Source organism: Corvus brachyrhynchos, unplaced genomic scaffold (assembly GCF_000691975.1).
Source record: "Corvus brachyrhynchos isolate BGI_N302 unplaced genomic scaffold, ASM69197v1 scaffold83, whole genome shotgun sequence".
Classification (NCBI taxonomy): domain Eukaryota; kingdom Metazoa; phylum Chordata; class Aves; order Passeriformes; family Corvidae; genus Corvus; species Corvus brachyrhynchos.
This window is the reverse complement of record NW_008238464.1, coordinates 6,012,118-6,029,138: the sequence shown is the minus strand read 5'-3', so window position 1 is coordinate 6,029,138 and position 17,021 is coordinate 6,012,118. Positions and strand designations below refer to the sequence as shown.

The following is a 17,021-nucleotide window of genomic DNA, read 5'->3' as shown; positions in this document are numbered from 1 at the left end:
CTTTCCCTAGGTGTGACAATTGAGTAGGAAAAAAAATTGACCTTTGCTGTTACTTATTTACAGTGAAAAAGTGGCCACTTCTTTTGATTAGATTCATAGAATCATTTAGGTTGGAAACTTGCTGTTTAAGAGCATCAAGTACAACCATTAACACAACAGTGCCAAGTCCTCCACTAAACAATGCCCCCAAATGCCACATCTGCACATCTTTTAAATACCTCCAAGGACAGTGACTCCACTATTTCCCTGGGCAGCCTGCTCCAGTGCTTGACAGTCTTTTGTGAAGAAATTTTTCCTAGTTTCCAATATAAACCTGCTCAGTTACATCTTGAGGCCATTTCCCCTTTCCTCTCACTTGTTACTGCTGTTTGGGAGTTGACTGGAGAAATTTGGAACTGTAACAATTTAGAGGAAATGGATATGGACATTTAGATAGCTCTGTTATCAATAAAACTTCTGTTGCTATTTTAGATGAGGAAGTCACCCAGTAATTTTTATTTACCCCAGATCTTCCATGGTATTTGACAGCAGAGTAAAGGCAGTAAAAAATTTTTAGTAAGTTTGCAATTTACAAAAAGTTTAGAGTTTCAAGAAGATTTATTAATTTAAAAATATTCTATCAGTGAAGATGATTAATCTTGAGAGTTGCAGATTTCTGAGTAACAATACTGACTGAAGGCAGCTTTACATTAAGACTTTTAGTGTTTTGTTTCTGTTAAATCAGAGGAAATCAAACTAGTTGCTTTATTTTTCCTGCCATTCAAAGCTGTGGCCATTGCTATCAACACAAAGATTTCTTCATCAGGTAGCGTGTTTATAGCAAAATTATGTGAGGGTTTAGCTGTGTGTCCAGTTTCAAAGGTGTTACTCCTGCTGATGTCAGTGAAGGATGTGCCCGAGACTTTGCTGGCAGAATTGAGCCTTACATGCTCAGCATTTCTCCATGAAAAGTTACTGCAAACCAGCATGTTTTGTGCATCGTGCCAGATGCGCTGGCTGATCAGTTTCCATGTGACAGAGAAATATAAAAGAGATTTTCTCTATAGCAAGATGAAGATAAGCTCTTTTTTCTGTTTTCTTTGTAGAGAGCAAGATAAAATGTAAAGTTTTGCTGACACAGCTCGTCATTTAGTAATTTATTTTCTTTTAAAGTCTCTTAAACATATTAAGAAAATGCTCTTAGATTTGCATTTGCAGTAAGGCCCATAAATAAGGTGGGTAGGATTCAAGTTTGATAAACACTGTATTTTTCCCACCTCTTTTGATAGTACTCATCACACTGCCTCTCTCCCTTGAACTTCAAGTTAAAATTTCTCATTAAACTTCTTGCACTACAGCCTTAGTCATGACCAGGGTCACATTCTGGACTCTTAGTGCAGCTTATCCTTTCCCCAGACCATCCAGTTACGATTTGTGATGTCTTTCAGCCTGTAAAGGTACCCAGAGGCAGCCACTGCTCAGACAGGGTAACTTAGGGAGGAGGAGAGAGAAGCAAAACTCAGATCTGGGGGACTGGAAGGGAGGGCTCTGGGGACCTAAAACTTGTCCAAAATTATGGGCAGGTGGGGAGGATGGGGAAGCATGGAAAATCTAGGGATAGAGGGAGGAAAATAGCAAATCAACAATCTTTATTGGTTGTTGATTTCTACCAATGAATGGGTTGCCCCCAGCACAATCTGACTTTCAATGCAAAAAGATTTAGATGATTTTGGGATATGAATTGTGTCTAGATTTTGGCTACGTCATTTCAAATTTCTTGAAAACTTTTTTAATTTCTTCCCTTTTTTTCTTTCAAATTTTGTCATGCGTTTCAATAGGGAATGTTGTTCTGTGGTTCGAGAGAAAATCCTATGCATAGTGTAAAGCAATTTCAAGTAGTAAACATTTTCTACTCTGGGGCATCTGAAACTGACAAAATTTGTTGTAGCTACTCACAGCTGTACATACAAGCTGAATTCAAGTCTGAATTCAGTACAGACAGTCATGAATAAAGAATTTGATAAAGAACACGATAAAGAATTTGGTGATGTTCTCCAAGTTTTTGTAGAATTTGGGGATTGTTCAGGTAACTTGATTTCAGAGTGTGGAGACAGCTCTGTAATAAAAGAATGGCTGTGTGATCCAGTAGATGAGACCTTTTATTAGCAATTTGGGAAGGCAGAGTTTTACTGAATCTGCTGATACTTTGCTATGTAACCTGGGACAAACTGCTTATCTCTTATTCCTTCTGTTTTCCCATGGAAAGGTGAATACTAATGTCAAGTAAATGGAAATGTTGTATGAGACTGAAAATGCTTCCTTCATGATGTACTTTGAAAACTGGGATTAAAAACTGCTATGTGAGATTACAGTAATGTGGGCTGTATATGAACAACAATATAGCTAGGTTTTGATGTACAAAAGTAAAAAGTAGGAGTAGATTCTGAACACATTTCTTTCTTTTTTGGTGAAATAACCATTCAGTGAGCAAGAGAGAAAAGCCATTCTCTTGAACTGAAAGGATATGATCTTTAATTATAAACATCAAATAATCATGCAACATATTTCTGTTGCTTCTAATGCTATCAGCAAAAAAGCAACGAAGTGTTTCTGAAGTAGAATGATGGGAATGCCTTCAAAAATACATGAAACAAATAGGTTTATCAATGATTCAGCTCCCTTTCAGATAAAGCTAGAAAAAGGGGGTTAATACTAAAGCAAAGAAATGAGTACATTCTAGGAGTTGAACACTATATCACAAATTTTTTGTGTTTTAGCTAGAAGAACAACACCCCTTTTGGAATATATTAAAAATAGAAAATTAGAAAAGCAGGTACGTTCAGACTTTTGCCTGAAGTTCCACATTTATGTTTCATGTAGTTTTCCGTTGGACTATTTACAATTAATCATTATTGAACTCTTCAGAGAATACGAGAAGAGAAAAGAGAAGAACGGAGGCGGAGAGAATTGGAGAAGAAACGTTTGCGGGAGGAAGAGAAAAGGAAGCGCAGAGAAGAAGAAAGACGTAAAAGAAAAGAAGTGGAGAAGCAAAAGAAAATTTCTGAAAAAGAAATAAGGATCAAGGTAACTGAGATCAATGAAAAAAAATTATTCTTCTTTTGAAGTTACCCAGAAGTTCTTTGGTATCTCAGTATTTATTTGGTGTACAACAGCATGGTGTGGAGACACCAAACCAATTTTGACAGGAAGGGAAAGTAGTGTAGGGCTTTGACCAAGTGTTGTTTGAAAGTGTGACTGATGGCCTTACCTACCATGATGTGCTGGTGCAATTACAGCAGGTAACTCGGATATCTTTAGACAACTCTGCTGCATTCTATGCCAACATCTGTGCCAGCCTGTTGGAAGATTATTGTGGGTTTGATCCCCATATGGGCCATTCACTTAAGAGCTGGGCTTGATGATCCCTTTGGGTCTCTTCTAACTCAGAAGTTTCTGTGTTTCTATGAAACATGGCTTTAACGCTTTCTGTCATGCAAATCTTCATTTGGCCGTGTGTGCAGGGACACATGTTTATGTTTATGTTTATGCTCAGAACTGATGTATTTTAATTGTATGCTTTAGCCAAGTTATAGCAAAGTCTTGCTAATATCAGGTTGCAGTGTCTTTCAACAATCTGAATGGATTTTAATGGCATCACTTAGGAGGGTACTATGTAGTCAGACCATATAAAACCATCTGATTTGTATAAGATGACATAGCTTAAACTATTCATCTGAACTAAATTTTGTGTTATTGGAAATGCTTTGTAGGCTGTTTTGAAGAGGAAATTCGGTATAAGAATCTGTAACATGAAGCAAGAACACACAGACTTGACTCAGATCTAGTGATGGTGAGGAGCCACAGAACTGTGGACATCTTTCCTCGTTTCTTCTTGGAAAACAGTTTTCTTCACCTAAAAGTATAAAAATAGTAAATTCTGAAGCTGAATTACGTGTTTTCCATATCTGGGCTTAAAAAAAATACTCTAGAAGTTCAGAAGAAACGGGGCTTAATCCTTAAAATATATTACCCAAAATTGCTTGTCCAAAAAGCCGCAGTATTTACAAAATATCTGTGGTAATATGAGCCTGAAAGCTATTTCTATCCCTGAAAGAAAAGGAAAATATTACCTGAAAGAAACATTATAGAAGTTTTCGATTTTGGAGAAGAATAACCTGTGCTCATTTCAGAAATGAAATGGTAGAACGAAAAGACTGAGATGTTCTGCCTAGAATTGATAGGTTAGGGTAATAATTTGAGACAGTTAGTCCTTCTGTAAAGATTATTCCTGTAATACTATACACTGCTCAAACCCTGTGAGGGTTGCTATGAAAGGAACAGACTTCTTGAAAATCCTAATCTTCAAGATGAAAATGTAATTACTTCCTTTCTGCTAATATCATAAGTTTTTCTTCAGTCTGTATTTGTGTTAGGGTGTACTAAGCACCTACTTCTACATGCCTGTCTATCCCAAGTAATTCATGTGACACAGATTTTATATATAATATTTCAAGGAGTGAAGTATTAATCCTGCTCTCTTTGTAGTATTGTAGAGGTTCTGCTTCTTATTTTATGGGCAATGACACTGAGCTCTGTTACATGATTTCTAAGAAACCATAGACCATAATAATGCCTTTATATTTATAACTCAGGACAGAAGAGTAGGTAAGTGCTTTGAGAAGAATAGGTAAGTGCTTTCTCCAGTATTGTCAGCATATTTTAAAGTATGCAGTTGAATGCCTGTTAATGACTGTTACTTCACTCCTTAGCAAAAGTAAACCACCCTTCTAAAATAACTTTAAATTTCATACTTTGTAAAATACATTCCTCGTGTGTAAATAAGGTATCTCCAATCTTAACAGGTTACTGATATATTTAATACTTGTTAAAATGTCTGTACAACAGAGGAGAGTATTTTTGCATCATAATATAAACAAATATCTCTTAGCTTCTCAAGAAGCCTGAAAAAGGAGATGAACTGGCCAGTGAAAAGCACAAAGACAAAGGTGAAGAAGCTGACATTGAGGAAAACAAATGGGATAAATCACCTGGATCTGGGAGTATAAAATCCAAATCTTTGGAGAGTTCACTAAAAGAACTTAAGGAAAAGTAAGTAATATTTATCTTTTAGACTTTTATTTAGATCCTAAATGCTTTCATCCCAAGGCTTAAATGTAAGTGGTGCATTAATAAGATGTTCTGTCACCAAAGAACCAATTTCATTCTGTGTGTGAACAGATCTCTTTCTGTTGTTTTGGTAAAAGGTGTTTTGTAAGAATTTATTGACCTGGTGGCAGTATTAGTGGATGCAATTTGTTATTGCTGAAATGCTATGAAATCCCAGATTGCAAGGATTTCTGCATGAAAAGTCAAGTCATTCAAGTCATTCTGTTGTTATTTCACCCGTTCCCCATCAAGAGCTCAGGTAAGGCTCTCCTTCCATTACTGATGTCAAAGACTGAATTGGCTATGATGCCATGCTTTTCCTTCACACTTGGGTTGGCTGCAATAAACATATAAATGTGTTTGATAAATGGAGCAATGGCAAAATAGGGACGGTGTGAATGAAAGCCTTATGATAGATACATGCAGAAGGCTGTCTCTATTTCCTAATGCCTTTTGTGTTAACATTTGCTGTGGTAGGAACAAGAGGCATAGCTCAGTTCTATTACTGCTGTAGCCTGGAAGTAACCCATCTTACAAGTGTTTTCAGCAGTTGGTTCTCTTTCTTGTCCTTTGGCACGTGTGTCCCGTCGCAGGCAGGATTTACCCATAAGATATATAAGATAAATAGATTAAAAAAAGATGCATGTTCTGAATGTTCCTGAAAATTTCCATGTCCTGTTCTCTAGTAGAAATTGAAAATATTCAACAACTTCTTTGTTGATGCTCTTCAAGAAAGGAAAGAACAGGCTCAACAAAAACATTTGCAGGGGCAAATCAGTTGTTTGCTACTCACAGAATCTTTTAGGTTGGAATGGACCTTTAAGATCATTGAGTCCAACTGTTAACCCAGCACTGCCAAACTGCCACTATAAACCATGCCCTTAAGTGCCATGTCTGCGTGTCTTTTAAATACCTCCAAGGGTGGTGACCCCACCACTTCCCTGGATTTTTATGCATTAAACCTCTGATGGTGCCGTGTAACATTGTTTGCTATTGATCCTGTAAGTTTAATAAGGCATTAATGTAGATTTTGCTTGTGAAAAACAGAATCTGTTTGGCTGCACAGGTACAGTAAGCATTATCTTGTGTTTCCAAGTGCTGATTTCATCTTGATTATTAGTGGGTATGTAGCAAGCTATGAGCTCATTGAGATTTAAAGTTGAAACTACCTTTTCACTGACTCAGAAATCAGTAATAAACTGTAACTGTTGACTCTACCTGCAGGAGACTGAATTGCCTGTTTGAAACCATGTCAAAAGTTGGTAGTAATAGCTTCCTACCACAAATCAAAATCTCAGTAGGTTCATAAGTGTACATGGTCAAATACAAATTTGAAACTACACCAAACAAATGTGCTTTACTGCCTTTACTTCCATTCATTTCTGCTTTCTCTGACTGTGTAGTTTTTTCTTCTGCCTATACTCTGTAGTTGTTTACCCTGCCACTTTCACTCTTACCTACCTGTTCACTGTGCCTGAATTTTAGGGAGCTACTTTAACCACTCTTTGAATAGGAGTTTGTATCCCTGTCACCTGCCTGCCTTCAGGCACAGCCATTCCTTCCTCCCCCACAGTAACGGGCAAGGGAAGAGATAAGTTCCAGGCAATGCTACAGCAACAAATTGAGAGGGTCTTTTTGGCTTTTTGGAAGGTCATACCCTGAGTCTTGCTAGGACTTGGAGTTAGTGTCTGAAATAGCATATTAAACATGAAACAAAGCAACTTACAGCCACATATCCCTTGGTAGCTAACATAGTATTTTATATAAATGTGTCCATGCTACAGGTACAGAATCTGTGTAATTGTGATTGGTTCAGGTGTCTGTGACAGCTGGGACGTTGCTTCTACTTGGTGAATGTGTTATGCTGACACAAGCTCAATCTTGCAAAATGCTAAATAATTTACCTCTCATTCAGGTTCTGCTCTGACTTCCAGCTCTTCCTGAGATGGGGAACCTCTTTTGGCAGCCTCCCTAATCCCCAGACGCCAACCAATTTCACAGTTATATTAAAATATCACTGTTACATTAAAAAAAAAAAGTTACCTATGTAGATACACCTTTATTTGTATTAAATAGTTCTAAATGAGAGTTATCACTATTTGATCACTACACCATTAAAAAATCTCCATCCTCTCTGATTCTATCTGCAGTTTCCCAAAATGTGAGCAGACTATCAAAAGTAACTTGCTGTTTCAATTTTAAGTATTTATACATATGTCATAAAAAGAAAGTGCCTATGTTTGTTCCTTTTGAAGTTCAACCTATTTTGTAATCTTTCTTCATTATTTGCAGTTTGACCATATGAGAGAAACACCCACTTGCTGAACTGGAACAATGAAGTGAATAAGAGAGCTGAAAATTTTATCAGACAGGCAGCAAAATGGGACCAATAGTCTTTATAATATAAACCATTTACAGCATAGCAGAAATTAAGTATCATGTTGTGATAAGGTAATGGTCTTTGCCTAAATAACATACGCAAAGGCAGGCTAGGTTACTTGGAGACACAATAAACAAAAGCCTGGAACATAAGTATTTATTTTCACAAATGTCTTCTGCAAGTTATGATGTCAGTAAATAATTTTTGTTATACAGAGACATAAAATTTACAAATTGATACATGATATCTGCACAATTCCTTCAGATCCTGAATGTTCCTGTTCAAGGGAATACTTACATGCATGACTCTCCTCAACACCAGGCGACAAGAGCTAATAGTGCAGCATGTGTTTATGTGAAGGGTATTGGGGAACTATTGATAGGATTTCAAAGAGGGGTAGAAGGTGAAGAATGGGCCTTCCACAACAGTTGCACAAAAGCTTGGCAAGGCTTTGTCTGCTATTCTGAACTGAATGCATGGTCAAGGGCTGGACATACATGGGTGAGACATTCAGCATATAACCCCTTTGTAATGAGAAGAAAACAACCTTGCCATATAACTTATCTACACACTGCTGAAGTCAAAGGGAGGCTTTGCCTTGTATCCTTCTGTAGCTCCTTTTCACTGTTAATTGCTTGGATTTTCTTTCTTTTTGTACATACTCATAGGTCACAAAATGATAGTGACAAAGAGCAAAGAGATTTGGAGAGAAGATTTCGAGAAAAAGAACCTGAAAGACAAAGGTATCGATTGGATGATGGCAGAAAGCATAGAACTCACTATGAGTTTGACAAGTTTATGAGAAGGAATGAAGAAGAGCTGAAATGGGGGAAAGGATACAACCAAGACAGAGGAAAGAAAGGGAACTACAACTACAGCTTCACTGTGGAGGCAGTAGACAAACTGGGTAAAGAGGACAAGTGTGATGACATGGCATCCAAAAAGGAGCGCATAAGAAATAAGGTTCTTTTATTCATTTAGGATAATATTTCATTAGTTAAATATGGTTCAAGATCACAGGTTTTAACTTCTGCAAACTCAGCATAAAGATTCTTTTTCAAAAAAACTCTTTATCTCACTTTCAGTAAAACCCAGACTTCTTTCTGGGTTGTTGTCAAAGGACAACAGCAGTTTAAATAAGGTTACAGGTCTTGCTCATTCATCTTCATGATATATAGAAGACTTTCTGTCTTTATTTCAATCCTACCATTTTAAGAACACTATTCTTGGAAGCCTTGCATTTTATAGGTGTATTAAAAATTGTTACACTTCTGATCTGTCATGAAATCTAAAAGCTGTGGCATATTAGTCTTTTTAAAATGTACTTCCATTACTCTCATATAGTAATTATATTATGGATTTGGCAGGCATTGCTTAGTAGAGCAACAATAAGAATTTAAATAAATAGCTAATTCAGAGAGTGTGAATGTATGGATTTTTCAGTATTGCCTACCTGCCAGTATGAAAGGGCTGTCATTTCATCAGGATAAATTTATCCTCCTGGCTGTTGTCAGGGAAAGGGCAGATGCAGGTGTGAGCAGGGCCTGTGTATCAGGGTGTGTAGTAGAGCTGTCCCTTATTGTATCCCAGAGATACGGGTATCATTTTTCTCAGGCTGGCTGATTTCACGGATGTGCCAGATTCTTTTCAAGATGTGGCTCTCCTTGTCAGCCCCGTTCTCTCTCTCTCTCATGATCCTAGATTTTCAACAAAAGATGACCAAAACACCATTAGCATAGAAATTTATTCTGCATGTGAAACTCTTCTTTCAAAGCAAGTGACTGATCTGTACTGTGGGCTAAGGCTGACAAGAGTAAACTGGTCACATGCAGAGTGAGTCTGCATGGAGTGTGCAGGGAACAAGGGCAGGTGGACTCACTGTGCATGTTGAGGAAATCATCTTGCGCAAACACAGAAAGCCTGGTGTGCCCCGCTTTCTTTTTATGCAGAGGTCAGCTGGGCAGGATGGGTAAGATTTATCTGCATTTGCACATTAACCACTTTCCTCATCAATGGCTCAAGCTGTAGAACAGTCAGAAAAAAGGCTAGTTCAAAACCAGAAAGATGGGGAAAACAGTTTTCCTCATGCTTGCCATGCTCTTCTTGAAATCTGTCATATTAATGTCCAACCTTTGAACTGGATGGTGGGTCTTGGGGGCCTTTTGACAAGTGTTAAGAAACTGCCTGCTTTTTATTTCTTTGTATCACACTTCTGGTAGCTTGCTTGTTGAGTCTCTGAATTAGTCCACACTTAGGACTAATGCTAAATTTGTTCCCTAAAAGTATAAGCACCATCAGTAAGGTATTTTGCAGTGTGGTGACTTTTTTCCTTAGAGTATTTATCACATAGGTGAGATGAATGGCTCAGTTTTACAACTCAGGCATAGAATTGACAATGCTAACACAAATTTTTAGTCGGAGATGGAGCCTCTTTCTGAAGTTTGTAAGAGTTGATTAGAAAGTGGGAAATCTCCAGTGTAAGTGATGTGATAGCTTTTATGCAAACAGCAGGCTGCAGAGTCTGTGGTAGGAAAAGCCATTTGGACCCTTTATCATAAACTTTCTAATGGGCACAGCTTGTCAGAGGATCTACTTTTATGCAGTTGTTTGGGATATAGAAAGGTGTGTTACGCATTTCATACCGCACCGCAAAGCACTAACTAGAATGATCTAGTCATAAGGCTCAGTAGTGAATCTTGACATCTGGTCTAAAGAGAAGGAGAAAACAAGTGGATCAAAAAATGACAAGTGGATCAAAAAAGGTGAAGGAAAAAGAAAAGAAAAGGGGAAATGTGTATTGGGAATAAGAAAAAAGAATAAAGGAAAAAAAGTCCAGAATTAATTCAAATTATGAAGGCGATTGAAAATTGGTATCGTTTGTTGTAGGACAGTTTTGGTGCTCTGCCATTGTCTTTAAGTAGGCTGCTAGGTGTTTGCTAAACTTAACACAAGACTTTGATCAAAAAGCTCAGGTATTGGTGAGCTTTCAGTTGCTTCAAAACATTATGTGAGTGTAAAATACTCTTACTGGGAAAAGACTTCGTAAGCAGAGTTTCTGATCAGTGCATTTTACTATTGAAATTTCAAGAATAAAGAGTGCTCTGAAGAGTTACAGAGCATCATCATTTGCAGATTTGAAGTGTCTTTTCCATGTAAACTGGCTCCTTCCATTTTCTCATGATCAGAGCAGCATGTGTATGATCGAGTCACTTGTAGAGCCTGCACATGCTCAAATTGTACTTACTTTGTTTATTATCAGTGCATACATTCCCCTGCTCTCATACTCAGTATGGAAGGTAAGATGAAGTGGAGCAATAACTGTGCAATTTTATTGTGATGTGTATAATTCAAATGTGCATTGCATGTTTAAATTCTGGTAATGATTGGGTAACAATTGATAGTCAGTTGAGGATAACTTTCTAGCTGCTACCTGCTAAACTGTTCTCTGGTCTGTCTTGGATTTTTATGCTTATGTGTAATATTTGTCATTCATCTGCAGAGTTGCAAGTGCACAGGCTATTGTTCTTCTCAGCTGATGTTAGTGAAGGTAGCAACATTTTTTTTGTTTTACTTGTAATACCATGTTTGATAATTGTCTGCAGTATTTCTCCTTGTTTATGTCAAATGTATCATAGGATCTTTAATTTTTACAGCATTCTTCATTTATTCAAAATGTTTGGCTCCCAAGAATGGTGTTACAAACAGCATGTAGTGAATACTAGATATTGAATACCCAGTCAATTTTCATTACACTCAATTTTTTTTCCTGGTTCTTATGAAATGTAAAGTAATTTAACACAAAATCTACTTTCTTCATAAAGATTCAAAACTTAAAAATCCCACGTATGTGTCCCACATGGGTTTCTCAGAGTGTTAACCATATCTCCTTCCTTCTAGGATCGTCCAGCAATGCAGTTATACCAACCAGGAGCTCGCATCCGAACACATATGGGACCTACAAGTAAAACCTATGACTGCAGTGGGAAATCCTTTGAAGATGCTCTTGATAAAAAGTATGAGGCAGATAATTCAGCTGGAGCTAGTTCTGGAAAGACTGAAGTAGCAGAATAAAAGAATCTGGGGGAAAAGGCTAGCAAAAAGGAATTAATTTAAGATTCAGCATCATCACAAAAAAATCCATTGGGCTGTTTCAGAACTCCACAGGCAATTACATCAACAAAATTGTAATAGCTCTGCCTCTTACTTTCTGTAAAATAAAGGGAAGAGTGACTGGAGATATATAAAATATCTTACAGCAAAGGAATATTGTTGTTTTTTTACAAAAAGCAGCTCAAACACTCTTTGCCTAACTTAAAAGCAGTTCAAATATTCTATTAGATTTCCCTTGAAATAGAAGACCCTCTAACAATTTTAAGGGAATAAGACTTTACAGAAACGATGTCATTTTCTTGAGTCTAAAGAAATGAAATGTAAATTCGCATCAGTTTGAAATCTGAGGCACTTTACATGTATTTGGTGTATGACATGGGGGCCACAGGACCCATTCCTGCAAATGGCAGCGACAGGGGCTGCTGCAGGGAGTTGCAGTCAGACTCGGTGGGACCAGCCCTGGGATGAAGCTCTGGAGCCAGTGGTATTTGCAGGATGAGGCCCACAGTTTGCACAGTTGTGAGGAATGTCCATTGGTATCTGTACCTCATTGTGTTTACGTTGGTTTTCAATTAACCATAGTGTCAGATAAGTGTTAGTAAAGCTACAAGTACGTCGTTGGAGAGTTTGTCATTTTCTGAGCTACTTTTGCCTTTTATGTTTTAATAGATTCCTTGTGCTTAAAACAGAAGACAGCTAATGCAAACATCAGCACATTAACAATAAATCTGGTTTTAATGAATTAGCTGGTTTTTATTGTTCTGACACTGACTTTTGGGAAAAAAACCGTGGTTGTACAGTGATGACTTTTTATATGCTAATGTTTCATGTAAGTTGCAGTAACAGGATTTGGAAAATGTAAGATACATGAATATTCTGCAGTTTTATTTGTTAAAAAATTAAACACACATGAATGTCAATTGCACACTACCATTTTGTAAGATCTAGGCCAAATTCTGCCCTCTAAGCAGGCACATACACGTATGTGTGTGGGTGTGGGTGTGTGGGGGTGTGTGTATGTATCTTTTGTTGGTTTCAATGATAGCTGTGTGTTTATGAAAGGGCAGGACATGTTCATTTATCTTTCATGGCTGAAAATTTCTCAGTTGTCTAAAACTGAGACCTGCTTTGTCATTGAAGTGAAATAGTAAGATATTAATTTATTTTTACATCCTCTCTAAACATTTTATTAAGCATAACATCTAATTGTCCTAGACTGAACGATTATTTATTGCATTGTACAGATATTAAGCATTAAATAGAAAAAAAGAAAAAAAGATTTTGACTATGATTTTGAGATGTGATACTGTGCTATTTTTTCATCTATTACTCCAGAAAAATTAAGTGAGATGCTATTATGCTGCTTTGCATGCTACAGAAGCAGCTAAAAATACAGTTGAGAAGAATTTTAGTATCAGGCTACATAAGTCAGCTGCCAACTAAAATTACTTCAAGATTAAGTAAAACTGCTGCTAGAGAATCATCTGGGTTTAGCTCCATCTAAAGTTTATCTTGTTTGCCAAGTTTATCTGACTGCATAGAAAGGATTGTCTTGGTGTCCTGGCCAAGTACTGGGAGGGCAGGTTTTCCCCTCAGTGAAAAATCCCAGCTTGATCCAAGGAAACTTGACAGGGAAATTCTTCTGCAGTAGAGCTGGGCAGAGCTGGGATCTTCACCAGATGAGAGGGTCTGCTTGAAAGCATTTCCCACCTTTTTGGATGCCCTGTGGAGACTGGACCAGGGGGTGTGTTTCACCTGTGAGAAGGATTGGCAGGACACAGAGGAGCTGTGATTTTGCACAAGCTCACAACTCGAGTTTGGCATCTTTTGGCTTTTGGGCTTCACCTCCACCTGCACCCGAGTTCCTTGGTTATGGGCACCTCTTGATACCTTTATAGGGAGCTAACTAAACACAGTTATTTTGCAGTAATTTTCCATTTGGGACTTCTTATTCAAACCTAATCTCAGTAAAAACTGTCAGAATTTAAACATTTGTGTCCACCAGGTCACGCTGGAGATTCAGGTCAAGACAAATTCCTGCAAGCTTTTGACAAATGTTTGTGTTCTTGTGAATGCAGCCTCCCACACAGAGGGGCAGAGAGCCTGTCCTGTGACTTAGGTAAGGACATTCAAATTTGGATGTGGGGAGTGCAGTAGTCATTATCTGCACACAGCTGCAGCCTGAGCTGCATCCAAAGGAGCCCCAGCTGCCTGATGGCTTGGCAGTGCCACTTAAGGAACTCTTGGGACAACCAGGTACTGGCATCTATTCTTCCCACATCTGAGAGGGGCAGTAGGAAGTACCGGCCACCATCAGCAGGATCTGAGCATTACTATGGCCAGCTACACCTGCCACACGTAGCTCAGGAGAGACAGGAACAGCAAGGCAGCCCCAGGAACACCAGGAGCCCAGGGTGCATGGGAATGCTGCCTGCAAGCTCTCCGCTACAGTGCGACCCCTCCTGCCAACGCCGTCGCTGAGCTTCCCCTGCCTGCGCTCATGGTCATCTTGGGCAGTGCCAGCAGGACAGCCTGTGCATGTGGAAACAGGGAGCAGGTTTGGGATGGGAGCTTGTGCAGTCATATCTGCAGGGAAGACTGCCCGTTGGAATTGAGCATGTATCTCGTGGGAATGCTGCAAAGCACAATGGCTAAAGCAGCAGAATACATCTCCAAGTCCATGCTCCAATGTCTCCTGCAAAGGAATTCAGCAGGGCCTGAGCTTGCTTCCCTTGCCGGGGCAGCCAGGCGGGAGGAGCTGCCACCTGCTCTGTGCTCACTTGTTCTTTTACGCTTCTCCCGATGACATCAAATAAATGCAGGCTTGCTGCCTGCCTTTGTGCAAACTCATCGAGAGCTTCATTGCCACAATAGTAACTTTGTTTTGCAAATTCAGCTTAGCTGAAAGTAGAGACAGCATCCCCACTGAATGGGAATTGTGTCTGGTTACATCACAGCTGACTTCAGTGCCATCTGTTTTCTTGCTTTTAAAATATAATGTTCTACATTTAATAAAAAACCCACTTGATAGCTTTACCAAATTTCTGTTGCCCTGTTTCTTATTGATTTCCAAGGTCATTGACATTTAGGAATATGGAAATCACTCTGTCAAATGGAGATTGGGCTCCATTGTGAGCTATTGTGTTACAGGAAACTGATGTGGAATGTAAATATTCAGTAAAAACCCCAGCATTTGTGCTTGTTGCTGGCCAGCTACACCGCTTATTTGTGGATACAAATATGCATCTAGCAAGAATTTCTCTTGCTTCTTTCCAGTCCCGTGAGATACTTTTCTCTCTCGCGGAAGATATTTGTGGAGTTCTATAAACGATGAACACCTGCGACCTTCCAAACCTGTGTTTATAGTACAGTAGAAAAATATTTTGACAATGGATGTTTTAGGATTTCTAGCCAATCACCCCAAGAGGTGGATGACCCTTTGACCAATTAGACTATGAAGAAAAAAGTCTATAAAAGAGTTGTAAAATAATTAAATAAATGAATCTTGCTGCACAGTTCCTGCCTGCTGGATCTCTCTTCTCCTCCCTACCACTGCGGGACACTGTGATACTTATTCAACTCCAAAACATTGTACTGACAACTTCACATTCAGTTTTTAAATACATTTTGTTGCTTCTTTTAATTTAAAACCAAATGGCTGAAAGTTGTTTTTGGAGAGTCTTTGGAGGTCCATCCATGGTTAAGCAAACACTCCTCTTCATGCTGACAGCAGTTTCTCTGCTAGCATTTATTTGCAGTATTAGTCCTAAACAGCCCAAACAAAAGCCTGAAATATGAACATTACAAAGCCCACTCACTGGGCACAAAATAATATTGAACATCAGAATAAAATATGCTTGAAAAGGAAAATGGAGTAGTACTTCCCTCCCCAAACCTGATGGAGTGTTGAAAATCAGTGGAAAATTACTTGTGAGTTGGTGGTGGTGCTGTTTGAGTCTTATACGATGAGAGGAGAGAGTTAAAATTCTCAGGTTACTTATTTATAACTGTTTCATTAGAGGGGAAAAAAAATCTGAAATAAATGGGAAACCAGAATCTTATCTGATAATTTCTAAGTGGTTTAAAGGCATTCACTCTGTCTTCTGTGCCTCCACTTGAGCTTTTCATGGAAGTTCTTGAAGACTGAAAATGTCATCTTCTTACCAAGTGCTGGTTTCTCTCTTAGCAGTTAAACCCTTTCCCAAACTTCTTCATTGCTACATAACTAAAAAACAAATATTTTCCAGATATATTTTGTGGTTTACATTGCACTAGCCCACACCTGGTCTCCTGAACATGCCTCATTTTCATACCCCATCTAGAATTAGGTGAATACTATCAGAGGCTCATTACTGTCACATAAATATTACAGTATTTTGTTTCAAATGGACACAAACATACAAGACATTGGACCGCAGTGTTCTTTGCTCAATTCCAATTAACAGCCTTGATTAGAAAAAAACCCTATTCTCCAATGCTCTCCAAAGGTGTAATGATTAGCAAAAATGGCATATAGACTCATGGTCCATGCAAGGTCAATAAATGGCTCCCAGTATGTGCTGAAGGCAGGAGATACAAAAACATACAGAAATGGGAGATTCTTTTTTTCCCTTCTCTTTAAAAATGTTGATATATTCTGAAGCCAAATATAATACTCTGCGTAAAACTTGATGGGGGCGGGGGGGGCTGGATCTTTTGAGGTGTTGATGTTTTGGGTTTTTTTCTTCTGTCAGGCTCTCAGTTGCCAATTCTAGTGAATAGATTGAAAATTAATTCTGGAAGACTCCACCTGGCCAGACAGGGAGTTTGGCTTTAGGTTATCCACAGCATGGAGGGCTTGGCCTGTTACTACTGATCTGTGCCCAGGTGTGTGTGTGTTGTGCTGCTCCCTATCTCTGGCTATGCAGAAATGTGGATGGTTCTGCTGGATGAAACTGAAGGGAAACTCCACCTCACCTTGTTTCTTAACAGCGAACTTGAATACGGGCACTGATATCTGACATTACCTGTTGGAAGTTCTTGCATGGTTTTGACAGCTGTTGCAGGTCATCATTGTCCAGAAACAACAGTATGGGTACAATTATGTCCTCAGGCATTCAGACAAGAAAATCGGGATATCGAAGGAAAAAATGGAAACACTTGCACGGCGCTGAATAGGCTCAGTCTTGTTTCCTTAACTTTTAACAACATCCTGAAATACAAAGATAAAAGTTGGTTGTATATTGGAAACTTTTAAGTTCCTCAATTAAAGATCAAATAACAAGGAAGAAAACACTTGGGAAGATGTTACATAAGGTAAAAATGTATTCGGGGGTTATTTAGATGTGTCTCCAATGAATTGTGAGCTCTCCCTAGCTACGGTGTTAGGTAACAGATTCGTTGTTCT

The 17,021-nt window shown here is 38.5% G+C and overlaps 1 protein-coding gene across 9 annotated transcripts in view; it reads left to right on the top strand.

Moving 5' to 3' along the window:
* The window catches only part of UPF3A (UPF3 regulator of nonsense transcripts homolog A (yeast)), a 25,790-nt gene extending 12,864 nt beyond the window's left edge, over positions 1–12,926 (top strand). For 4 of the 9 annotated variants that reach the window (XM_017737091.1, XM_017737092.1, XM_017737097.1 and 1 more), the window contains 6 exons: positions 2,757–2,812; positions 2,905–3,063; positions 4,928–5,088; positions 8,194–8,488; positions 11,025–11,072; positions 11,423–12,926. In XM_017737091.1, coding sequence (XP_017592580.1) covers positions 2,757–2,812; positions 2,905–3,063; positions 4,928–5,088; positions 8,194–8,488; positions 11,025–11,072; positions 11,423–11,596 — 893 coding nt within the window. In that variant the 3' untranslated portion in view covers positions 11,597–12,926. The remainder of the gene's footprint in view (positions 1–2,756; positions 2,813–2,904; positions 3,064–4,927; positions 5,089–8,193; positions 8,489–11,024; positions 11,073–11,422) is intronic. The other 5 variants (XM_017737093.1, XM_017737094.1, XM_017737096.1 and 2 more) reach the window with 4 other exon arrangements.
* Positions 12,927–17,021: the final 4,095 nt, after the last annotated feature.